The sequence below is a fragment of the Nestor notabilis genome, unplaced genomic scaffold (assembly GCF_000696875.1).
Source record: "Nestor notabilis isolate BGI_N333 unplaced genomic scaffold, ASM69687v1 scaffold4774, whole genome shotgun sequence".
In the NCBI taxonomy this organism is placed as follows: Eukaryota; Metazoa; Chordata; class Aves; order Psittaciformes; family Psittacidae; genus Nestor; species Nestor notabilis.
This window is the reverse complement of record NW_009924111.1, coordinates 404-26,292: the sequence shown is the minus strand read 5'-3', so window position 1 is coordinate 26,292 and position 25,889 is coordinate 404. Positions and strand designations below refer to the sequence as shown.

General features: G+C 44.3%; 2 protein-coding genes across 2 annotated transcripts; one reads left to right on the top strand and one right to left on the bottom strand.

Moving 5' to 3' along the window:
* Positions 1-150: 150 nt before the first annotated feature.
* WDR82 (WD repeat domain 82) lies at positions 151-15,896 on the top strand. The gene is made up of 10 exons (XM_010012467.1): positions 151-181; positions 969-1,080; positions 5,068-5,165; positions 8,353-8,419; positions 8,618-8,717; positions 11,299-11,415; positions 12,199-12,354; positions 12,478-12,547; positions 14,340-14,482; positions 14,955-15,896. The coding sequence occupies exons 1-10, from the start codon at positions 151-153 to the stop codon at positions 14,982-14,984; spliced, it is 924 nt and encodes a 307-aa protein (XP_010010769.1). The 3' UTR covers positions 14,985-15,896.
* Positions 15,897-20,167: 4,271 nt separating this feature from the next.
* PPM1M (protein phosphatase, Mg2+/Mn2+ dependent, 1M) lies at positions 20,168-25,539 on the bottom strand (the record flags this gene model as incomplete). The annotated part of the gene is made up of 9 exons (XM_010012466.1): positions 20,168-20,312; positions 20,579-20,727; positions 21,024-21,131; positions 21,991-22,054; positions 22,540-22,658; positions 22,962-23,046; positions 23,867-23,979; positions 24,497-24,751; positions 25,416-25,539. Coding segments are annotated over 9 exons (1,162 nt in total), but the record flags the coding sequence as incomplete, so codon positions are not given.
* Between the last annotated feature and the right edge of the window lie 350 nt (positions 25,540-25,889).

The window sequence follows — 25,889 nt, the reverse complement described above, 5'->3', positions numbered from 1 at the left end:
CGGGTGCCCTTTGCGGCGTTCGGGGAGAAGCTATGCCCGGCTCCTCACCGGCGTGTCAGTTCTGGCCGGTAAGCGGTACGGTGAGCGGTGCGAGTTGTAGCCTTTTCTTCTGTTGATTTTTAGTGTAGGTTTTTAAGTGAAACGGCAGCGATGTCTGATGCGGCGGAGCGAAAGGAGGGTGGTATAAACGGTTAAATTGGGGCGCAAGGATGGGAGCAGCGTGGTTTTGTCTGCGCTGAGGGTTTCTGTGCCTTTTACCTCCGGTAGGCTGGAGCCAGGGATGTGGCTGGAGCCGGCGATGGTAATTTCCCAAGAGTTCACTGCCATGAGAACTAAATAGTGGTTTAGCTGAAGGGGCTAAATGATCACATTTCCAGGCTTCGGGGGGGGGGAGGGGGTAGAGATAGGCAAACCGACATCTTGGGCTTCTCTGGGTTTAAGCCTCACTAATTAAAATTGAAGGAGTTTCTCTGAGCAGTCTACAGATGTGCCATTTTAAACAACCTTATTAGTCTGTAATTTCTTGCATAAATGTTTTAAGCCAAAAGCTGAAGATGGTGTGGTGTGTGTTTATTGTAACTTCGGAAAACTCGATGGTGTTTTACTTCAAACTAGTTCCAAAGTGATATCTGGGAACATCACTGTTGATCACCTTTATCTGTTGCAGGTAAAGGTGGTCCTCTCTGGTTTAAATCCTTTTCTCTAGTTGTGTTTTGATCCATAAAGCACAACTAAAATACATGTGATTTACATGTGTTTTCAAAGGTTGTCTTAACTTACAGGTAATTCATCAGAGCGTTATCAGTTTCTGTTACTTGAGGGCAATGAATTAAGGCGTGTATATTTCTCACTGAACAGAGTTGCCCACTTTGTCTTTCTTTTTTCATTGATAACATGATGCTCATCCTGCTCAACAGATAAACCCCCAGAAACTTGCACAGCACTTGTGATATGGTGCTCTTGTTCAGAGGAGAAAAAAGTGCAAATAAGGCCACAAGTAGCACTTGCAGTTGATGTCTTGGAAAGTGTGCGAAAGGCATTTGTATTCTATCAGAGTTGGAACAAACTGAGCCAAATGATGTCATTATTCTATTAAAACCTTTCTCAGTTGGTACAGGTATGCATTTGGCTGCTTTAAATACTTTTAAGTTTTCATTTTCATGTGCTGCTTGGTCAAGAGATGTAATTCTGAGGTGATTTTTTTTAAAGATTAGGTCACACATACAGAAAGTGAAAGAAAACCAAGCATGTGTACTGCAGGAGAGGGAATAGAGTGGGCAGGGTAATGCAGGAATGAAGAAGAAATGGCTTGGGAGTGCCAAGTGGTAGATGTGTCAGTGTCACTATTTTTTTAGTAAACCAGGTATTCCTAATCCTCCTGCTTTCTCAAGCAGGCCAAGGCATCATTCTTGCTGTGTTTGAAAGATTGCATCCTGCGTGCTCTCCTAATTTTGTAGACCACTTATTATCTGTTATTTTACACTTCTATTTAGTTTGCTTGCTTTACACCTTAAAGTTGTTTGTGTTCCCCATCTGATAGAGTGAACTCACTTTAAATGATTCAATTTTGCTTTATGTAAGACCAGGTAACTTTATACATACGGTGTCTGCAATGGGTTGTGTTCTAGATCCTAACTGTATATGGTAGTCGAAGGACAGAGTGATGTTAATGCAGATGGTATTGATTGGTTTTCCCCTTTCAAACTCTTAAAGAACAGTTTGATGGGTTGGGAGGCATTTGCTGCTTTCATCCCTGTCTCTGTCTAGACCTGCTATATGCTCTGCAGGCAGAGGGCTTGCTTTAATTAAGTTAAATGCAGAAGATCGATGGTCGATGCTGCAGTGCTACAGGGCAACTAGAGTAGTTTCATCAAGGTAACCCCTGCTGCAAGAGGTGTTTCTCTGGTGGTTATAAAATTAATTTGAAAGTTTCTCACGTACTATCAATTGACTTAAAAGTGCAGCTGTGATTTTTAGAGGTATTTGGGATGCAGGACCTGCTTTTTCTCTCACCTGGAAAGTTTTAAATGTGAATTATTTTGTCACTGGAGATTTGCGTAGAGACAAAAAATCAAATATGTGAATGAGCTTTGTAATATGGTGGAATTTAGCAGTTCCAGGCCTAAAGTTTATGGTTATGGGGTGCTGGTTGTTTTGGTTTTTTTTCTTAAGTCACCATTTCAAGGGCCTGAAACTCACTTTCAATATGCAATTTGCTAGTGAACATAATGGCCAGGAGGAAATACCCTGCTTGCTGGGTCTCAGTAGAAGATGCCCTGCTTCATCAAATGGACTGAATGATAACACTTTTGCCATGTGAAAGTGGCAAGATTTCCTTGTTCTGTTTGTTTTCCTGTTAATGAGCAACTCTGCAGGTAGAATTAAAATGTAACTGTTTGGTTATGCTTTAGGTACACCCTTATCTAGTTGGTTTCGCTTTGCTGTACCAAAATGAGCCATACAGCTACAAGAGTTGTTACCAGTATGGCCAAGCCCCATCTCAGTGAATTTCAGTTTCTGAAAGTGTCAGAACAATTTAAACAGTGATGCATAGCCAAGGGCTGACAGGACATGATAATCTCCTTGAAACACAAATTCCCTTATCATATATATTCTGAGTTGAGGCGACAAACTTGAAAAATTAGTCCTGCTTCTTAACGAGCATTTGATAGTTTTGGAGATTCCGTGTCTAGTTCAAAATGTGTAAACAACTAAATTGTTATTATTTTTAACCCATTCTGCTTCACTAACTATCTCCACAGTAGGCTGGCTCTACATAAGCATAACACAGAGGCTTACCTGGGGCTGTTGTGCTCAGGAATGAATTCTGAAAGCTTTTAGAATGGAATTGTGTGCTGGGATGTACAGCAGTCCTTGAGGCTGGGAGCAGGAGGCTCCTTGCTGCAAATTTGCCACCCTGGAATGACATCATGGTGATCTGGCAAAGAGGCTTAGCTTGTATTTTAGTATATAATGTATATGTTTATATTTATTATTTTTTTTATACATGTGTGATTTACATGTGTCATCAAAGGTTGTCTTAACTTACATGTAATCCATCAAGGCTTTTATCAGTTTCTGTTACTTAAGGGCAATGAATTAAGGTGTGTATGTTTCTCACTGAGCAGAGTTGCCCAAGTAATATTACAAACCTCTACTGTGTTCTATTCTGTCTGTATAGCATTTCTGTCTGTGATCTTATGAAGGACTTTTTGGCAGTATTGTTTGGTTTCAGGTGTGCTGGCTGCATTAACCTTAAACTTGGGGTTATGTTTTGTGATTTGCTTAAAAATATGTGAAGCTTGATTTTCTTGTTTGTGTTTTTAAGTGGTGGATTGGAAACAGGCAGTCAGTCGTGTGTGAAGTAACATGCTTCTGCTTGTATCAGCTTACATGAAAACTTCACCTTTCTTAAAACACAGAAGTTCTTTCTTTCCTTCTTTTTGGTAAATGTGCTTTTGTCCATCTGTCAGTCTCTATTTTCTGAGCTTCTCAGCTTTAAATTTCTCACAGATGAGGAAGAGCCAGACTAGGCATGAGAGTCTTTTAGTATGTTTCGAGGCTGGTTGGCGTTTTGGTGGTGTTTGGGTTTTTTTGGTTGGTTTTTTTTTTGCAATTTAGTCAACAGCATAGTTGGTAACTGCAGAGAGCAGCATTGGGAAGTGTGGCAGGCATAACGTTACAGAACTTTGGTGTCTACATTTACATTTGATGTGTTGCTTTCAGTTTATAGCATGTTTGCATCTGAAAATTGATTTAAGAATCTACTGGAGGAACTGGAGAAGAATCTGTTGAGATTTGGCCTGAGTCGTACAGGTGGTGTATGGAGTTTTACTACATGTGCTGTGTTGGCTTTCAGCTAATGAAAGCTTGTCCCCAGCAAGTTCGTTTGAAGTCAAAGCCCTGTGGCTTCTGCTGGTTAAGAATGAATCTTTAAGAATTAATGCCTTTTTCTGTTCTGATCTGAGAAGTCTCCAACTCATGCTCTTGTTTGAGTGTGTCAGTTTGAGGCTAATGAAATCAAGAAAAAGTTGATCATTTTAGAAATACCTTGTCTGAGGGTGTAGTCTGATAAACTTTTCTCTTGGCAGCAGTATTGATTTAAACCGCTCCTGCTATTTGTTTCCATTTCAATGCTGTTGTCTTTGGTTTGTGTTGGTAAAATATTCTGTGGGCTGGTGTAATAACCAGAGTTATGAATTTCTGGATTAAAAATAACTGCCGGAAGAGATTGTATGCTTTCTGGTGTTGATCAGTACCCCTTTTGGTTCACTGCTCAGCTTTGAAACCTCTGTGCTTATCTGAGTTGAGAAGAAAAGGAAAGGAGGCTGGTAGAGACCTTGCACTGCTTAAACAGGCGCTGCTGCTGCTGCAAGATACTCTTATTAACCAGCTGCCTCTAAGTTTATTTGCAGTTTGAATTTCTAGTACAAGTGCATCACTTGTTTACCAGACCCATACAAATCCAGCTCTATGTTGTCTTCACTCTCACTAGAATGTCTTTCATGCTGTTGCATGCTTTAATTAAGGTTGGATATGAGTATAATTCTCCAGCAGTCTGAGAATCTCTGTGTTACCATTGCTTTTATAGACTACTGGTATATATATGTGTTTGTGTTAATACTGAGAAGCCCTATCCTGAATGAGACCTGCTGTTATCGGTTTTGAAGTAAAATAGAACAGACACACAAATTATTGTTATCTAAAATAAGTAGCAGATGAACGAGAGATTTGGGTGGGAAGGGAATGATGAGGCAGTGCTGCCTGACATGCTACCTCCTTGTGTTCTTTTTACAGTAAACATCATGGGAAAAAGAATTTTTGGAGGATACACATAAGTGCATTTTGCAGGTGTTAGAGAGAACCTCAAGCCTAGGGATAGTCTTAGAGAAAAGCACCAAGGTGCTTGTTTGAGAATCCAATACAAAAGCTTTTCTTTCTTTGTATAAAAATATCTGACTACTTGAAACAATCTTGTAATAGCTCAGTGAAAACAGGTATTGTTAATGTGGTGAGTTTGAGCTTTTTGTTACAGTGAGCACAATTATTTCTGCTTCCTTCTGACAGACCAAAGAGAACACTGTACAGTAAGAAGTATGGAGTGGACCTCATCAGGTACACACATGCTGCCAACACTGTCGTGTACAGCTCCAACAAAATAGATGGTAAGTGATCCACTGGAGTTGAATCTTTTTCATCTCCTTACACTTAAAACTACATGCCCGGATAAATAGCTCTAAAAAGCTGGGGAAAAAGTTATAACAACTTATCACTGATAAACGCACTGTCAGAAACAGAGGAATTAATGCTCAACTGTAATACACAGCTCTGATATTCCCTCGAGCATGCTGATGTGAGTTTTGTTCATTGCTGCAATAACTAAGGGATTAAACATTATTAGTGTGATATACTATTGTTCACTTTGCTGTTTGATACCAGTGCCATCAGCCTTAATTTCTTACATGCAAAATGAGGCAAAAGGGGTATGTGGCAGAAGGTGGGCTACACATTGTAGCTCTGGTGCACACACAAGTCGACTGCAGAGGAAGGGAGGGCAGGAAGTTCAGGCAGCTCAGCAGATCACCGGCAAACCTGGAAGAAGGAGGTCACAGAGCTCTTCTGAGATTGTCTTTGCTTCTGTTAATGTTTCTTGCATGTAATAGGCAGAACACCCATTTTCATGCTATATCTACCCAGTCAGTGACTGTGACGCTCTGTAAATTGGTGACATTGAAGGGCTTGTAGAGCTTGTGACAGGTTCTCTATTAACCTATTTCAGTTTAATCTAAAATTCAAATTTAAGAACTGACACCGTTCACAATGATAGCTACACTAATTCTTCTTAAGGTTGGGAACAGCTCACGTTCATTTCAAATTGTGGCTCAGTTTTGTTTGCTCTAGTCGATCTCGGAGTTTTCCAGTGAACAAGTTTCTTAGCACAGCACTTTACAAATGGGTTTTAACACTGTATTTGTAAACTCTCAATCATTTCTGTAATAGCAGTTTGGTTTTGATTTTTCCTTTGCAGAGATGGATCTTGATAGTTGAGATACTGGTGCCTTGTGGTGTGTACTGGGTTACTTGAGGAAGTTAAAGAAATATGAGTTTAGAGCAGATGGAAGTTAAGAGTTAGGAAGTCAGGTGAAACTAGAAGAAGCTGGTCCTAAAACTAGAGGAACAAAGGAGTTTCCAATGGAATTGGATTTAATGGTGTGAAAGGATTAGAAGTGTGACATGAAACACTTGCCTTTTTAGTCTGTTTCACAGCCTACTTACTATCATTTTTATTAATTCATTACTTTTATGCCACATTTCTGACTTAGCTCTAATTTACAATTAAATAACAACCATTTAATGAAGCATTTTTAATGCCATTTTGAGTTCTTAATTTTTGTTTATAGGCCCTGGTAAGCCTTTCAGGAGCTAAAACTTAAGATGCTTCATCCCGCACGGTTCCATTATGATAAATGCTTGATTAGAAGAAAAGAAAAAGACTGTGAAAGTATTTGTTGTTGTTAAGAACCATAAGCCTAATAAAACCAGCAGTGTGTTCTGAAGGGGTCCACATACTCTGTGGTCCCTAATGCATGCAGTCTTGGGCAATATGCATTGAATTCAACATGATACAGAGTTATCAGGGGAGAAAATTAACCCAGGAGCATGTTACAGGAGTGCTGTTGCTTGCTGCAAGCATTTCATGTGTTGGAGTTCTACTTCTGAAGGTTTCCTCAAGATCTTTGAACCCAGTTCCTCTTGCCTGATTCCAGGCTGAGGTAGTAGTTTGTACAGTTTGAGGGTCTATGATACCACCCGGTACAGGAGATAACTGTACAGGCCACTGCCTTGCCTGGGACAGAGCACTGCCAACAAACAGGCTGACAAAGGATCGCAGTCCCCCAGTGCTTCCTCTTTAGCAAGGAAGATGAAGTTCTGCATGGATACTTCAGGTAATGACAGTTCTTGCAGGAAAAACTAGAGATGTGTTCTAATAACAGGCTTGAAGAATGTTGGGTCTGGCTGTGATGGGATGTGATGCTGTGTTGGGGGTTTGTGGTTTGGACAGTCACCTCAGGTCACTTAGAGCCTTTCAGGATGGTGTGTCACCAGCATCGTGTTTCCAGTTTGATCAGTCAACTTTAGTTTTCTTGTCAGATACAGGAGGGTGGCCTAGAACTGTGCTGTCAGCTTCATGTGAACCCTCAGGCAAAAAAAAACCACTTGTTTTTTTCAGAGAAACTAAATGCGCTAAATGAGCCTTTCAAAAACTTCTAAACACAGGAGCCTGTATGAGTACAAGAGTGCTCTGAGCATATTGCATCCTGTTGGCTCTTGTTCTTCCAAGTCAAAGGTAAAAATGTCCCTTTCCCTCAGTTTATCTGTGGAGCTCCAGCAGGGCTTGTTCCACCAGTATGGAGTCTCTTGTCACTGTCTAGTGCAGGTGCAAAATGCCAATCTCTTCCTTCCAACAGTGTCCTCCAACTAGTGTGAGAAAGGATTTTGCTGGTGCTGCTTTGAGGTTTAAGTTGTGCTCTTCACGTTTCATCACTCAGAGGCATCTGCACATAAAGATTAAAAAGTGGCTTCTGGGCTTTAATAATTGTTTCCTTTCTTTTAATCTTGGGAGAAGGTCTCAACAGCATCTTCTAAAGTTGCAGGCTACTCTTGGTATGTTCATCTGTACTCAATAAAATTATCCCTTGAGAAATGTGCTGCTCTGATGTACTGAGTATGTTTTTAAGATTGCTTTAAGTGGTCTAAGCTTTAGATTACTCCTCTGTCCTCCTCTTAAAGCTTAGCTGCTCTAGGTGCAGAGAATGTGTGAAGCTGTTGATTGTCAGCCTTGTCCTGGCTTTGAAGTTCATGTTTTATCTTCTCTTGGCTAAATGCACATTCACATATTACCTGTGCTTGCTGTTTACTTGGAGACATAGATAAGACAGCAAGATTCAGGCTGTGTGCAAAACAAATAAAATGCTGGTAGTAACAACTTAATAATTTGATACTCCCAATTTTGTGAAATGATGGAATAAAATGTCCTGGTACTTAAACTTTAGCAACTTTGAAATTGACTTGCATAAATCACCTGACAGTTTATGTTTAAGATGTATTATGAATTCAGACTGTGGAAAGTATCTTTTTCTGGTGCCTGATTTCCATTTTTGCCTTGAAAAACAAGTTGGTTTATGTCTGTTTCTAACTTGATTCTGTTTGAAAGTCTGACTTGAAATCAAATGACCAAACTTACTCACTGTGGGAAGATAACTGTGTGGGAAGCAAGTTTACTGCGTGACCACTTCGAGATAATGTTGGATTTGTGGTGTAATGAAGCTTATGGTTTGTTTCTGGTTTCAGATACAATCCGATACCTCTCCCTGCATGACAACAAATATATTCGCTATTTCCCGGGGCATACAAAAAGGTAAGACGTGGCTTGGAGGCAGTGCAGGAGAAGTTGAAATAGTGATTGTAATGAGCTTGAGTTATTTTACATTCAGTTCACTCCAGTTTTTGCTTTGTGTTCATGGCAATTACAAGCTTGTACACAGCTGTTGGGGTAGGTGGTGTTCTCTTTACTTCTTTTGTGTGTCTCTGATGCATGTGGTCTTCTGTGTTGCAGAGTTGTTGCTCTTTCAATGTCTCCAGTGGATGACACTTTCATTTCTGGATCCCTTGATAAAACTATTCGACTTTGGGATCTCCGCTCTCCAAATTGCCAGGTAGGATATCAAATTCATGTACATAGCATGTTTCATTTTCAGTTAGAAAGTTGAAAAATGGACATGTGCTTGTTATAAAACAGAAATACTGCCAGAAATGTCTGTTGCTGGTTTAGTGTTGACACCTTCCTGGAATGCTGAGGGAACCTGGATCAGAAATCTGCATGTTGCATTGTGTAACACCACTTGCTTTTACCTATGGCTTTGTGGAGAGGTGCTGGGAAGAACAGGAAATAACACCCACAGCTGATGAAACAAGAGGAGAGCTGGGTGTTGTCAGGCTGCTACCCTTTGCAGAGAGTGTTCTCTCTACCTCAGCATCTCTCTTGGGTTAGGAATGCATCTTACCTGAGTGTTTATAGTGTGTGTTTAAAATTGATGCCTTGATGCAATGAAACATGAAGAAATTAATCGTCTAAGGTAATACAGCAGCCAGATAGTCTACCCCTCCTTGCATCACCTTTATTGTTTGTGAACAGATTGAACTTTCTAGCAAGGCAAAACTGCCTTTTGTTTTTATTTCCTTATTTTGCTGGAATACTTTACATTGTTAAGTGGAAGCAGGCTTGTGTGGGCTGAGAAAAGTACCAGAGCTAGCAGCAGGGGAAGGAGTGAAAGACTAGGATTAGAATCTCTGCCTTTTACTGGTGATAAGCTATGTGCACTCAGAGCCCAGAAAGCCAACCGTATCCTGGGCTACATGAAAAGAAGCGTGACCAGCAGGTTGAAAGAGGAGATTCTGCCCTCTACTCAGAGCTCATGGGACTTCACTTGGAGTATTGTGTACAGTTCTGGTGTCCTCAACATAAGAAGGACATGGAGCTGTTGGAGCAAGTCTAGAAGAGAGCCGTGAGGATAAGGGGACTTGAGCACCTCTTGTACGAAGACAGGGTGAGAAAGTTGGGGCTGTTCAGCTTGGAGAAGAGAAGCTGCATGGAGACAACATGGCAGCCTTCCAGTATCTGAAGGGGGCCTACAGGATGCTGGAGAGGGACTGTAGTGATAGGACAACATGTAACAGGTTCAGACTTAAACAGGGAGTTCAGGTTAGATAGAAGACGTTCCTTACTGTGAGGGTGGTGAAGCACTGGAATGGGTTGCCCAGAGAAATGAAATAAATGCTCCATCCCTGGCAGTGTTTAAGGCCAGGTTGGACAGAGCCTTGGGTAACATAGTCTAGGGTGTTGTGTGCCTGCCTATGGCAGGGGGGGTGGAACTAGATGATCTTAAGGTCCTTTCCAACCCTAACTATTCTATATAGTGGTGTGCTCTCATTTTCCTCTCATTAGGACCGTTTTGCTAATGAAAGAAGACTGTTTACTTATTCCAGATGGTGTAACTGTAAATGCAACAGGAAAAAAAGGTTGTATTTCTTACAAAATGGTTTTATCGTTTTTAAAACCACACCAAGGTCTTTCTGACAAGAAATGTTAATTGTGCCTTTTTCTGGGACTATGCCTTTAATGCCATTGTGAAAGTTTCCCTTAGGATGAACCTCAGACTCAGAGTTGCTACAGATGAGACAGGGTTTGTAAATTCAGTAACAGTTCTGTGATTTATGCTAATGCCTGTAGTTTTAAGAGTGGTAAAACTAGGATTTGTGACTGGAAGCTGCATTCTGCAAAGTTTGGGAAATCGGTTGAGGAAGTGTCACTTGTAATTTTCAGTCTGCCCATGAGATGGCAGCCGTACTGCCTGGAAATGTCATCGGCAATCCAGAGATGTCCCATTTGCAAGGGCCCCGAGTACTGGCTAGCTTATTGCCCAGCCCTCAAGACATCACAGGGAAAACTGGCTTCAACTGGGAGGAGAGTAGTACTAATGTCTCTAGAGAAGCATAGTATTTCAGAAATGCAGAAGCTTCTTAAATAAGATCAGATCTTTGTTTAAATCAACAATACATTTATGTTCATACAGTTACATAAAGACATTTGGCTTATACACACAGACCTGCCAGTCAAGATACAAATTCACATATCTTGTTGCCTTTACCAAATTTTCTCAAGTCTTTTTTACTATGTGAGTTACAGAAAAATTAACATTAAAAATAAGCACTGATAGTAATCTGTCAATTTTAATATGTAAGATGTGTTGGCTTCCAGCAGGCTCGAGTTTTCATTAAACAGGTGGGGAGAGTTCAGCAGTGATGCTCACTGGGGCTGTTTGTACTTGCTTTCAAATTATCTTTTTTTCCCCTCCTTCACAACCATCATTGGTAGAGCATTGATGTCAGTCCCAGCAGCAGTGTTTTGTGGTGCTGTCTGGTGTGGTTAGTGATTCAGCCGCATCATCCTCCCTTCTCTGGGTACTTTTTGGGTGGATGTGAGCTCAAATGAGGTCTCGATTAGTTCTAATGTAAACTTTATCATTGCAGCAAACTGGAAGCTCCATATGGTGGCCTGAAGTAGTCAGACTTGCTTTTTGAGAAGCTGAATTCTGAACCTTTGTAAAACCTTAATATTTACAATTGAAATCCAGATGTTCAACCCACAGGCTGCTGTCCTGCTCACAGTGGGCTCGAAGGGTGATGATAGAAATGTATCAGTTTCACAAAATAATTTGGACTACTGTTGGTTTCTAGGGTTTAATGCATCTCCAGGGGAAGCCTGTGTGTTCTTTTGACCCAGAAGGGTTGATTTTTGCTGCTGGAGTCAATTCTGAAATGGTGAAGCTTTATGATCTCCGTTCTTTTGACAAAGTAAGCTGCGCTAACTTGACTTCTTACGCTTTTTAGCTTGCAAGAAATAGTCTAAACTCAGTGCACAGAGGCTGGATTTCTTTACCCCAGCTTACTGTCTGTCGTAGCTGCTTAACAGTACATGTCTCTCAGACAGAAAAGAATACATGCTGTCACCAAATCCTGAAACCCATTCTTGAACCAATGTTAAAGTTTACTTCTGCTAAGTCTTTAACCTGTTCCAGACTCTTGTTTAGGCTTTTTGTTGTTGTTGTTGTGATTTGGGGTTTGTTATGTTTTCCTTACTGCTTTTTCTGGAAGAACACTAGCAGAGATTGGCAGAAAGAATGGAAATTTCAAAGAAAGCTATAATTGGTTGGCAGCTGAACTGGCTGAGCACTAAGCTTAGTTAGTTCCATGGGTTTCAAAAAGTTGGATGACAATAGCACTGGCTTAAGCTCTTTCTCTAACCTCACTTAGCACCCTCGTGTGAAAACATCCTACTTTAAATTAATTTCTGCTGTTGAATGTGTTATAGAGTATGGGATTGTTGGATGTTGAAACACCCCACTGTGGCTCTCACTGTGGCTGTGGAAACTGTGGATTCATACTTTGAATATTACACATGCAGCGGCATCTTTTCACTATGACACTTTCCTTTGGTATCTTAGAACTAAATACTAAGTATCTATAAATACTAAATAATTGAAAAGTCCAACTGTTTCCTCTGCTAAAGGCTAAAATCAGCCCCTTAACAGCAAAGCATGCAGAGTCTGCATCCTATTTCCCGTTTTTCTTTTGAAGGGGCCATTTGCTACGTTTAAGATGCAGTATGATCGAACTTGTGAGTGGACAGGCCTGAAGTTCAGTAACGATGGCAAACTCATCCTCATATCAACTAATGGAGGGTTCATTCGGCTGATTGATGCTTTTAAAGGAGCTGTCCTGCATACATTTGGGGTGAGCATGCTGCCTGGGCTACCTGCTTGAAATTTGGTGTCAGTTTTGGGTGCAGGTGCCCTTTCGTTGTGGGGTGACTGTGGACACACTCTTCACTACATATTCTCCTGTTTCGTATCACAGGGTTATAACAATAGTAAGGCTGTCACACTGGAGGCATCATTCACACCAGACTCTCAGTTCATCATGATAGGTAAGATAATTCCTCTTGGAAAGAATTTCAGTGCTCTGAAATTAGGTGTGTTACATAGGACTAAAGTTGTCTGTGGGAAGCAGAATATATTTAAATAATACAATGTAGCTGTCAATTTTCCGTACATTGGCAGTTTTGTTTTGTTAGTTCACTCAGCATTTTCTAGGCTGAATATAGATGCACCTGCAAAAAGACTTTTAGTTTTTCCTTTATGTAGGAATACTATTCCAAAAAAGATAAGAAACCAACAAACTGTGGTGATGTGTGGAGACCTGTCATATAAATTATGTCAGTGATCCTCATCCTGTGGCCAGGATGCACTCATGGCCTGCCTCAAAGCATTTCAGGGCTGTCTGTTGTGGTCCGTCTTCCACTGCCTGATGTGCTTGGATGATGGGTCTCGTAGCCTGGTGTGTTTGTACAGTTCTCAGGGATAGTCCTGCACCAGTGACATGTGGGGCAGCTGCATTTTGTTCATGTGGCTTTTGTAAAGCCCTGCCCATAGAACAAGCTCTGCATAACCTTGATAGAAGCAGTAAGCATCAGCCTCGTGGCTCTCAGTGTATGATTCCTCTGGCCCAGGCCCCCTCCTCACCCCTATAGGGAGAGGGACTCCTGAGTGAAATAGGTGGCAAAAAGCAGTTGCAGCTGCTGTAAAGCCTGATGATGCTGGTTGGTCACCCCAAGGTAAGCATTTCAAGCACTCTGCTGCCCAGCAGGACCTGTGAACACAGGTCAGATGCATCCGTGTAGTGCTGCCCTCTTCTAGCACTTCTTTTTTGTTCTTATTTATATGGCTGGTACATCAAATGTTTAACTGTGGTAATTGGTATCTGGATCCTCATTTTTCCTGGATGAGTGATGGTCTTAGCAAAACTTCTTTTTCTTCTTGTAGCTGAGAACTTCCTGGTTGCAGAGAAGGGTGGGGTTCTTTGTTGGGTCTGTCTCTGGAGAGCACTTTATTGCACGTATTTACCTTCCTGTTGTGCTCTCCCAAATGAAAACTATATAGTGGAGGAAGTTCCAGAACACTTATTTCTGTTCAGTTTTTACATGTGGTTAAGTTATAGCTTGTGCTTTTTAATATTTCCTCCCTGAAAGGCTATAACTACAGAAGCAGAAGAAAATTCCTTGCATTTTTTATTAGTAATCTTATTTAAAACGAGGCTAAAGAAGAATTGAGTTACAAAAATGTTAAGTCCCCAGCCTCAGAGTTCACAAAACACCATTTTAAGGGAAAAAAACCTGTTCTGTTGTAGCAATGTGGAGAGTTGACATCTCCAATGAAGCTTCTGGTATTTGGTCTAGCGCATTGCAGTGTGATTACCCTCAACAGTAAAGCCTTTGATTTGATTCTGTGCCTACCAAGTGCAATACTTATCTCCTGTGTCTGAACTGAGAACTTGTGTGAACAATGACTCTCGCACCAGCTTTTGGCCTCTTGCACACTGATGCACTTTGGCAAGGGTCTTTCCCTCTCAGCTGGATGCTGTCAGCTCTCCTTATCCTCTGGGTGACCGTAGCTGTTAACCCCTTCACCAGAAGAGCATTGCACTGGGATGTGTAGTTGAGTGTCTGCAGTGCAAAGATACAAACTGCCGTTTAGATACAGGTGTGTAAACGCAAGTGACTTTTTGTAAATGCCCTAGTGATAGTTTTTAAGCTTAAGCTATGAAGATGAGGCATGCTCGTTCCTGCAGTTCTCTGGCAGAAAAGAACATAATGTTCTTCAGTTTCACTGCTGGCCTCTCCCATGTATCTTCACTATCTTGTTTTCCACTCCTGCCTGCAGGTTCAGAGGATGGGAAGATTCACGTTTGGAATGGGGAGAGTGGGATGAAGGTGGCTGTGCTGGATGGGAAACACACAGGCCCTATAACTTGTCTGCAGTTCAATCCAAAATTCATGACGTTTGCTAGCGCATGTTCCAATATGGTAAGGAAAGTGTTTTAAGTTCCTCCTTACTCAATATGGTGCTGACCTTTTTAGCAATGGATGCAATAAGGCCCAGTGCCACTGATGGGTATTTCCATGGACTTCGATGAGAGCCAGGACCCTGTTCCCTGCCTGTTATGCTTTGATTGCACCTTACCTGGCAAGTAGGTACATGGGGCAGCAGACCTGGCAAGCCAGTGTTTGAACATACACATGAAAGCAGAACAGTGAGTGATTGCACACGCAGAAGTACGAGTTCTTTAGGTCACTGCACATGGCTGGTGTTTTCAGTTTATGTAAGACTGGTTTGCTCTGGAGAACATGCAGGGATTTTAAGCTGCTGGGAGAGAGTTACTGCCTCTTTGGTAGTCTCCTTGTATGCTTGCAGAAGGTAGCAGAGATCAGCTCCTGCAGTGTGCTGTAGGAAAGATTTCTGTTCTGTAAGAGGTGTTTTTTCTTTCCTTTTCTGTAGGCCTTCTGGTTGCCAACTATCGACGACTAATTCCTACACTGCAGCTGCTGGCAGATGACTTCCATACTGCTAACAGCAGCACATCACTGCAAGCATAATATTGGAATTGCCTGAGTCTCCTAGACTGCATTCCTGTTCTTGAGTATGTTTCCATATGTCTTACCTTGATTTGCCGCATTCCTTTGCAAGGACTCCTCTACTCGGCCTCCCAGCATGTTCAAAAGCAGCATGCTACACGACCTTACCTTCCAGTCCGTGCCCAGCAGGCTTCAGCTGAAGTTGGAACTGACACAGTATTATTTCTAAGAGCAATGAAGTCTGTTTTATTTACAAAATGTTTGTGGCATTTTTTTTAAGCTGTAATTGTGTGTTTTCCTTCTGTAAGTGCACAAGGCTATTGATCTTCCAAGGTGGAATGTGCAGTTCCTTCTTATAAGTGCAAGTTTTTCACATCTGGGATCTCTGGTTCCACTGCAGTCCACAGATGGGAAGTTACTTCTGTGCCAAATGTGAACACTGACAGTTTTCAACTTACACAGCAGATACTGGATTCTCTTGCAGTGGAACATGCACCAGAAGAGTGGGTGACTGTAAATATATATGATACAACTTGTCATCCTTTCATTTGGTGATTTAGTGTGCAACAAACCATACAGGTTTTGTCCACTGCCAGAGCTTGCCAAAGCCTCCTTGCTGTTTGCTGTACCAGCATCCTGGAGGGCACAGACAGTGCTGATGAGGTCCGGCTGGTGTCCCAAGCAATAAAGGAGTCTGTCAGCAGGAAGGTGGAGAAACCAAACTGAGACTTAAAAGCACAGATTGCCTGTGCATCTTCCTTATGTATCATCTTGCCTGTTCCTATTTGTAATTACCTGGGGGAGGGGAGGGCAGTGGAAATGGGCCATATTTTTTTACTTTTAGATATTAAAGAAAATGATGTGGGCCAGTATTGCGGGGTGCCCAGGCTGTTTACCTCCACCAGTGCAGTTTTCCCCACCTGGTTTGTAAATAAGCCCCATTAAATTTTTCCCACACCTGGCATAGGCCTGCATCCCATTTATAAAACTGACATACAGTTAGTTCATGCATTTTGTTACAGGTCCTGCAGGTTTTGGGTGATAGCTCTGAAAGAGCAATGCTTCCTTTAGCAGATGGTGTCTTCAGAATTGAGTTTTACAGATTTTACCTGTGACTGCTGACTCTGCTTTGCTGTGGCCCTGCTCCAAGGAACACGCCTGCACAGAGCTGGAAGAGACGTGCTCCCCTGCGCCAGAGGGGATTGTGGGCGAGTGGCATGGAAAGCTTGGCAAGCTGGTCTTCATGCCTGGTTCCAGTTTCCTTTTCCTGCAACGCTGCAGTGATTAATGCATCTGCCAGCAGGCTGGGACAGGCTCGGCATAAATGTTGTATTCATTGTGTTCTTGCCTTTCCAAACAGACTTGGGTTTATGTGCTGTACCACAGCTTGGAGAGTCGATTCTTTCCCTCACCCAGTCGTGTGCTTTTGCCATTCCTAAATGTAATATGCTGGTAAGTTGGCAGGCAGAGGAATGGGCATGTTCTCCTTGCTCTCAAGTGCCAGTCTACTGGAGAGCCATGCACAAGCATTTTACCTTGGGTCGGTTGTCTGGATGTTTCCTGTTGCAGCAAAGTTCATCTCAGCTGTGGGGCCCTGTGTATAATCAGAGCACGTCTCCCTGGAAAAGTCAATCAGCTTGTAGGAGAGCTGCTTCTCTTTTATTTTTTCTCCACAGCCCTTGTCAGTGGGAATGTGCTGTGCTAAGAGCTGGGGATGGGGAGTGACCATTTCTCCACGGCTGGTTCCTTTAAAGCAGCAGCGGGTGCTGAGTTGCAGTGTTCCTCTGTGACAGTGGGCAGGAGGACTGGCACTGGCCACTCCCGTAAACCTCATGTTTGGATCACTCCTGTGGTTGAAGCTCCTCCGCAGGCTCTGTGGCTTGCCTCTGCTGATGTTGCCACATGATTTGAGAGCCATTCCTAATGGCACAGTTCTGCAGTGTTAGTTTGCCATCCTCCAGACTGAAGGAGGGAAGGGAACGGTGGACTGATGTTTTCCATCTTGCCAAACAGGCCTGCTGTTGGACATGCAGATGAGATTCATGCTGTCCCACTGTCAGCTATAAATGCCCAGCAGGAAGGGAGATGGTCATCTCTGTCCTCCCAGTTGACTGCTTTCCATAGCCGCCTCTTCAACTCAGTATTGTTGCATTTCAGGCTGCTTGGTGCTATTTTACCTTTGTTGGTGTTTCTGTAAGCAGCCATATTTTGCAGTGGTTTGTATCATTACAGGTATTTGGGGTTTGTATTGCATTTTAAGAGTTAAACTTTCAGTAGCAAATCATCTTTCAGGGTTTTACCAAGTCTGTTGCTTGAGGAAGTGAGCAGACAGGGAAGCGTTTGGAAGTCTTATTCTAAAAATGCTCTTTGCTGATGTGGTTCGAGCACTTGTCTAAAGACTATGCTTCAGCTATCTTCCACTTGCCGTGGTGTAAAACATTGTGCATTGCAGCATGAAATCTTAAAGAAAAGGAGGAGCAAAAGACTGATCTAGGAGGACACATACTTGAAGAACATCAGTGCTTTTGGGAATGAAAATAAATTTACAGGTTTGTGTACAACACAGCATTAATGCCTAGTTGAAAATTAAGTCATTCCTAGGGCCAATTGCTGCCCACAGAGGCATCTTGTTTGGTTGATGTAGCACTGAGTGTTTTCCACCTGCCTTTAAAACAGGGAAATGTGCCAAGTATTGTCGGGTAACTGGAGTATCATGTGTTGCTAGAAGATTAGATGGGAAAGGTGAATAAGGCTTTTAGCGTCCATGTGTTTCTCTGAAGATCTTTCTTCAGAACAATGTGGAATTGTGACTGAAGAGACCACCTCTAAATACGTAGCGGTGGTGGCTGAGCCACATCTGCTTGGGCTGTAGGAGATCTTGGGTGTAATTCTCTTCTCAGAAGTTAATCTTTGAGAGATTTCTCTTTAATTGAGGCTGCCATGTCCTCAGTTCATGTCCCAGCCCCTGCTCTGGGGGGACACAGCAACAACTGGGTGAACAAATTTGGAAGCAGCAGTGTATCTTTTCCAATGCCTCTTGACTACCTTTGCACTTTAAGAGACCTCACCTTGGTTTTGGGTCAGGGGCGAGGATCCTGGTGAGCCTTTTGGAAACTGGTCTCTTTGGTCATGAGCTGGTTGTGGGGAGTTTGACTTCTGGGTGGTATCTGCCAGATGGGTGTAAATACATAAAGTCAAATTATGCTTTGTCACAAAATACTACGTATGTGGAGAATTCAGTGTTGTGGCTGTTAATAAATATTTTGTAGAGACATCCCTTGAGTGCTGTAAATTCTGCATTTGTTTGCTGTGGTACAACTTGCTGGTTTCTTAGAGGGGTAATGGGAAAATCATACTTGTTTTTTAAAGGCTCCTTAATTTTGGAAAGTCAGAAGCTCTGTAGTGGAACTTGTGAGCTATTCAAACATAAATTGTCCATTTAAAGAGGTTTTTCTTGCCTAGGAATGTGTCAGGATAGGGAAGACAGTGGTCTGGAGGGAAGAGCAGAGCCCTTTCTCACCAGGAAAGTGGGGAAATAGCTGCCCTGTTTGGAGTAACAGGAGACCTGGATCATTAAAGTCAATGTGTGTGTGTATATATAATTACAGCAGCAGTTAAGGGGGTCAGCAGCCAGCACCAAGATAACATGGGTAAAATCCTGTGCATTGTTTTCAGGTTAAACTTTCAGGGGGAAAAGCAAAACTGGAGAGAAATGGGTTTTGTTTTATCCCTTGAACCACGAGCAGGCAGCTGAAAGGCCTCCTCATTCCTGGGTCCAGGCCTCCCACTGCAGGAAATTATCTATTGACACCTAGTCAATAGATGGCGTGGTCCTGCTGAGGGAACACTTCGAGTGACCAACCAGGTTTTGGCAAAGACAAATCCAAAGCAAAACTCCCTGCGATTTTCTAAGGCTGTTTTTCTCCTTCTCAGGTCTGTAAAACCTCTGACAGGAATAAAACTGCAGTAAGATGCATGGGGAAGTATTTTTATTTGGACTTTTCATCTTTGTGGAACTGAAACATGCACTGGGATTTGTCTGCTTCACCGGGGAATCTTGCAACTTGTGTAATGAATAATGAAAACCAAAGTGAGGGCTTGGGGAGATAGGAAGCTTGTCCAGACCTGAATTTGCCTGGCTAATGAACGGGTTGAGAAGGAGATCCTAGGAGTTCCAGGCACAGCTCTGGCATGTTCCTGTTCTGCTGTTCCTGCTGTAATGAGTGCAAGCACTTGAGATGCAGCACTGCAGACACATTTGAACAAACTGGTTTTATTTTACTCGGAGCTCTTCTACTACACAATGAACTTAAAACACTTTGGTTCTCATTAAAGCTAATGCTACAAAACCAGCTTTGCTGTCAGAAATTACCTGAATGGAGAAAGTGAAAGCAAGTGGTGTAGACTAGGAGTTGTCAGAAATCTGTACATTGCATTACGTACCAATATACTTAAATGTTCTTAAATAACATTAAGGCACGTATCTTTACACAGGAGCCTCCTGTATGCCAGTGTGTGGTTTCATCTGCTAACATCCTGTGTTTTGAGGTGGTTCTGCCTAGAGATGGCAGGTTTCCCAAGAGGTCTGGGCTCTGCCTCAGCATTGGCATTGTGCAGGCACGGCCATGCCCAACACTGTCTCAGCAGCAGCTCCTGGGTTTTCAGTACATCTTGTTTTACAGCAAATGGCTATGATGCTGATGCATCCAGTTTTACACACTGTAGTTCAAGTCTGATTAAAGGGCAGCTCTGGAGACTGTATGAATCTCAACTGATCTTCATTCTTCAATATCAAAAAGGGAGAAGGGTCACTAGAGATTTGAGTCTCGCTGTACTGCAAAGATTGTGGAAGTAGTACCATACAGCTTGTGTGGCCCCCTTTGCAATTTCTCCTTGGCCTAACAATGAGAAAGGAGTAAGGGTAATGCTTTGTTGCACAATGTTCTCTTGCATGTTCGTAAGGAGCTAATGTTCTTGTTGATCTTCTGCTAAGCTCTGGCTGTGCATTTTCAGGTTCCACTACAAATGGTTTTACTGGAAGAGAGTGTATGTGTACAGCAGAAATCCCTCAGTCCTGGTTGATGCTGAACAGCACCACAGCAGGGGACAGAGAGAACCTGTGCCTCATGCTAACAGTCAGTCCTCATCCCTGTTGTGCAGTGGGATGACAAACGCAGAGATGTCATCATAGGATGCCTCATGGCTGTCATCCAGCATCCACTGGTGGCCTCTCTTCTTTCCTCTTGCTCTGCGTACCAAACACTTGGCCAGTTTTGAAAATCTGTAGGTGAAAAAAATGCAATCTTTCAGTTAACACATCACTGTTCCCTTAAGAACATCATTGAGATGTGGCTTTGTTGTCAAAATAGAAGGGTTTTTTTTAAGACAGCAGCTTTATCTTTGTTTCTTTAGGATGGGGAAAGATCAGGATGCAGTTTCCAGAGTGCTTGGTGATACTGGAGCTGACCTAGAACCAGACTAATCTCAGCCTGGTTTTGGTCTGACCAGGTTCTTTGGAAAGGAAAACAATGGCAAAGCTGCCATTACCTGTGAGGATCTGTCCTGTTTTCTTCAAGGAAGCTCCTGACCATATGGGCCACCTCTTCGTTGCACAGAACATCCCAAAGACCATCAGTTGCCATGATGAGGACATCATCTTCCTTAATGTCATGCTGAGCAAAGTCAAATACGTTCACCTGGAAAGCACAGGAGTAAATTAGTGACAGTTCTTGCAATGTATGAGAGTGGTAGGAGATGACTTTTCCCAGAGATGACAAAGTGGGACCAGGGTGCTTTGGATGTTTTACATCCCCTTGCTGCTGTGCTTCTAGATTCCTCTTGTCTGAAGGATTCTCTGGCAGCATGCTGAGAGATGGATGGGGGATGGAAAAAGGACACGGCTGAGACTTGCCAGGTCTGTAAAAGGTGGGTGCTACAGAGGATGAGCAACATGTTTAATTCCACACTGCATTTCCCATCTGCTGTGACTGACCTTGGGAATGCAGGAGAGGAAAGGCTTGACTTCAATGTTGGTGTCGATGACTTTGAGCTGGTGATCCCCCAGACCTCGAGCAACAGCCAGAGTCCCCAGCAAGCGAGCCTGACCCAAACAGAGCAAAACAGTACTGAAACATAAGAACATGACACCTTTAAAGGCTGATGTGTGGCTGGTCCTGGCTGAAACGTGTGTTGCCTTCAGGACGCTTCTCCAAGCATGACCCAGAACAGCCCCATGAGACATCAGAGATGGAGGAGTGATAAGAAGCAATAACCATCATGGTGTGTGAGTGTGGAGACAGCCTGCATGTGGATGGCTCCTGATGGCCCATGGTATGTCCTGGAGTTACATGTACTCTTGAGTAATGCTACAGGCCTTGGGAAACTTATGGTGGCATTTGCTCTTGATTTGGGGTGGTGAGGAAGGAAACTGGAGGGGGTGTCCTTTCTCCTTGCAAAAGGGCTGGCATGTGGGTTGTAGTGCTGGAGTAGGTGATAGGGCTTTCTGCTCTAGCCCAGGCACAGCATGTGTGCAGTTATTGCTTCTCCCTGTCTTCTCCTTCCCTCTACAGGCTCCTTTTCTCGGCTTCTCCTTGAGGAAAAGGGTTTGTGGGAAAGGTGCTAGTTAGAGTTGGAGGAGACAGTCCAAATTGCATATGCTGAAGTAAGTTCTCATCTGAAAATGAGTTCTTGTGTGCAAGGGGAGATGAGGAAAAGGCAGCCCCACTCAAGGCTGTCTGCTCTGCTAGCAAGTACTCTGGAGGAGTGTGCAAGCCCTCTGCTCTGGAGGGCTCTGGTTTACACTAACAGGCAGCATGATTCTAGCAGAGGGAGCTGCTGTATCAGGGCTGTGGGACTGCACCATGCTGGAGAGCCCCAGAGTGTGACAGTGAGTGACAGGGACACTGAGGACCCGCAGCAGACTTGCCTCTGCCTTCCCGGTATGTAAAGCATTAAACTACCTGTTTCCCATGACCATGGACAAGAGGGTATTTGAGGTCAGCTTTCTCCACTGTCTTGTATCCCCTAGAAGAGAAAAGTCACTACTTATTTGGGATTTCTCTGACCTGACAGTACAACCTAGCCAGAGCTGTGATTCAAGCCTTGTGCTGTCCCCATGCACAGGCAGCTGACTGAGGAAGGGGCAAGATGACTTGCTGAAGCAGGTGCGGTGAAGATGACCCTTTGCTGAATACCCAGCTGTTCTTCCCCTCTTCCCTTCCTCCCCAGCTTGTACCTGCACCAGGCTGGACCTCGCTGCACCAGCCCCACCTTGTATGATCCCAGAAGGACCATCTTGGCTGTTCCCTAACTGCTCTGCCAGGGTCTCAGCCTTTCAGTCATGGGCGAGGCTGCTCACAGCATCCTTTGCTTCATCTGGCACAGCTTTGCACCATCAAGCCCACTGCTCTCACCAGTGGGGCATGGCCCTTTTCCCTTCATCTCCCCTCACTATGAGCAGGTAAAGCTGCCCTGTGATGCAGCCTCAGCCTGAGGCAGAAAGGACTCACCAGCCCTCCATGAAGTAATCGCGGTACAGGACTTTCTGCCCCACATCATCTCCCTTCAACCTCCGTGGAAACTCAAAACGTGCGAACTCGCCACCCAGAAGCTTGGGGAAAAGAAAAGCCTGGAGGAGGGAAAGAAGATGTGAGGACGGACAGGTTCTGCTTCAGCACAGTAGGGCACCAAAACTTTGCTTTTGGACTGGCACTCCCAGCAGCAGAATGGAGAACAGAATTGGGAAAGCATATTCCAAGGAGGACATGAGCATCTCCCATACTAAAGGCTGTTGGTTGAATCTTGTTCCCAGTGCCAGACGACATTCTGGCCACACACTGGCCTTTGAGGAAAGCTGGTGGTCCTCCTTGCTACAAGCCCCCAGTGGGAAACTCGCAGCTGGACTTTCTGATGCACGGAAGGAGTCACTCACCAAGTGCTGGATTCGCTGCCTCTCTGTCTCAGGTGTGAACTCGCAGCTCATGGGCACAATGTTATCCTTCAGAACAAGAATTGCCCTACAAGGGGGAAGAAGCAAAGAGCTGTGTCTGTCCCTGCAGGTTTCCTCTTACTGTGGTGAACCCCAGTGTTAGCCAGATGTGGGACTGAGGGTAACCAGCAGCAGAGCAATGCCAGAGAACAGCTCTGCACCCACAAACGTTCATAAATGTTGGTGTATTTTAATTCCATTGCAGTTGCACTGCTGCAGCAAAGACCTGATCTTGCCTGGTTTATGATGACACAGCTCACTGCTAGAAGAATGGTGGGCTATGGCCCAGTGAGTAAGTTCTTGAGGATCCCTTAAGTAAGCTGAGCTTACTGCTGCACCACACCCCAATGCCCCATGGCTGGGCAGCATTAGTCCCCTGAAATCTGAATACCCTTCCGGGAGGCATCAAGAGCACCCGTTCTTCCAACAGGTCCTGGGGCAGGCAGGAGGGAATGGCTGTGCTGCACATTTACCTTCCCTAGGATTAAACAAGTATCATGGTTTAACCCAGCAGGTAGCTACACACCACGCTGCTGCTCGCTCTGACACTTTGGATCAGCTGTCTTGTCCATGTCCTCTCCCAGCCTCTTGCACCCCCAGCCCGCTCACTGGTGGAGCAGGGTGAGAAACTGGGAAGTGCTTGATCTAGTGTAAGCACTGCTCAGTGACAACTAAAACATTGTATGTTGTCAATATTACTCTCATGCTAAATCCAAAACACAGCACTGTACCAGCTCCTAGGAAGCAAATTAACTGTATCCCAGCTGAAACCAGAACAAGATGCTGGAAACTCTGCTTATCTCCCTGCTCTCATTCCCCAGCAGCTTCCCTCTTTTATTATGGCTCACCTGCTGTCCCCAGCGTTAGCCACATACAGCTTTCCTTGGAAATAAAGAGCAGCCAGAGCAGTGCAGCCTCCCATCTGGTTCGTAGCTTCCATCTCCTGGCCGATGACTTCATCCTGTTGGTTTAAACAAGTTTGGAAAATGAATCAGTGGAGCTGCTGATTTCTGCAGCTGCCTCATGCCTCCCAGTAGAAATCCAGAAGCAAAACTGACTGTAGATGGGCCGTGGGGAACCAGCAAGGTGAAGGACAGTGTTGGTTTGGTACAGCTAACAAAGCTCTTACTACTGGACTAAGGACCGCTTTAGGAGTGTCATAGGGAAATCTCAGACTTGTATGTGCTGTACAAGTGTGACATTAGCCATGGTCTAGCCCTAAAGAAATGTACCCCCATAGTGCAATTCAGCAGAGATGCTTTGGGTTAGCAGATAGAGAAATGGGTCAGTATTGCTAATGTGCAATAGATCTGAGGCAGACCTTGGGCAGCGTGATCTCAACATGCTTAAAGATCTGGCTTGATGTTCCTGCCTGCTCCATGAGCTGCAGAACTGCAGACCTCGCCCATCCAGGCAGTGAGGAGGGACAGACTGATTGCCTGGGGAAGCAGGACTGGTGCCCTGCACAGGGTACTCACGCACTCCTGGAAGGCATTCTCCAGGGCTCCCACCACCAGGTCTTGTGCATGGATGTGCTTCTCCTCCACAAACTGGGGGTCACTGTCGCAAACGCAGCGCCCGCTGAGATGCATGGGGGGATGGGCCTCTGTGATGCCTCCCACAACCTCTTCCAGCTTCTGCTTGATGCAGTAGTGCAAATAGTTGGAGGCGATGATGGCAGCTTCTGGGCCACCGTGACCATCAAACAGTGCCCAGTAGTAACCAGTCAGAAACTGCAGTGACGGACAAGACAGTAAACAGGAGGAAGACAGGGTCTGAGGAGATGGTACAGATGGCAGGCTCACAGCCACGAAATCACTGTGTGTGTTCTGCCCGGCTTTCCCACCCCAGCTACCCTTCCCTGCCACCACTTATCTCCTGCATAGCTCAAACTCATGTGATGCCATGTGCTGCTCTGCCAGACTCATCATCTGAGCTCTAGCAGCTGGATTCACAGCCACCCACCCTCGTGCTCTATTTCTCTGTGTTTTGGGCGAGATGGGACCATGTTACAAGAGGCAAGGCAGAGTCAGTCCTAGGTAAGAGCATCCCATGTGTCTGGCTCATGCTGCTGTCCCTGAGTGGTGGCAACACACACTGGCCTTTGAAAGCAGAGTGGTGAAAGTACAGAAAAGGTGAGGGCACCAAGTAAAGGGCTTGGACAACCTCAAATGCTTCAAGTCATGGGCCATGCAAGTAGAAATGGCACGTATGGGCAGAGCTGGGTATTTGCTGGCCAGACATTGGGTACATGTGTCCCCTAAATGTGTCCAAAGAAGGGTTTCAGCACGTGGGCATGCAGAACTGATGGGGCAACCCAGTGTTTCCTGTAGCTGGGCCCTTGGGAGCAGACCAGGGCTGGCAGCAGCGTGAGCACAGCCTGCCTGAGGGCTATACCTGCGTGGAGCACAGGATCAGCCATTCCTCGTCCTCCTCCAGGCCCGGCTCTCTCCTCCGGACAGTGATCTGGCAGCAGGCTGCCTGGTCCTCATTGAACTCTGACTTCTCGGCATTGATAACCCTGGGGGTGCAAATGATCCAGGTAAGGTGTGAGGGCACACTGCACCTCGCAGGCTCCCAGCCACAGTGCCAGGAGCTCTGCAGCCACAGCAAACAACTGCACCTTGACCCTCCCAGCCCCACAATCCCTTTTCAAACTGAAGGATCTCTTCACTGGGGACCTAAATAAAAAGTCCTTTACGTGGGGGGAAGACTTGGCCACATACACAGGGACAAGTGAGTAGTTATGGAGCACCCTGGCCTCAGGCAGCCCTTGCCAGCAGCCCACATTGTGCTATTTCCTTGATGACACAGTGAATTGCAAAACCACCACCATTGTTTCTTCTTCCAGCCTTACTAATATTTGTCCCT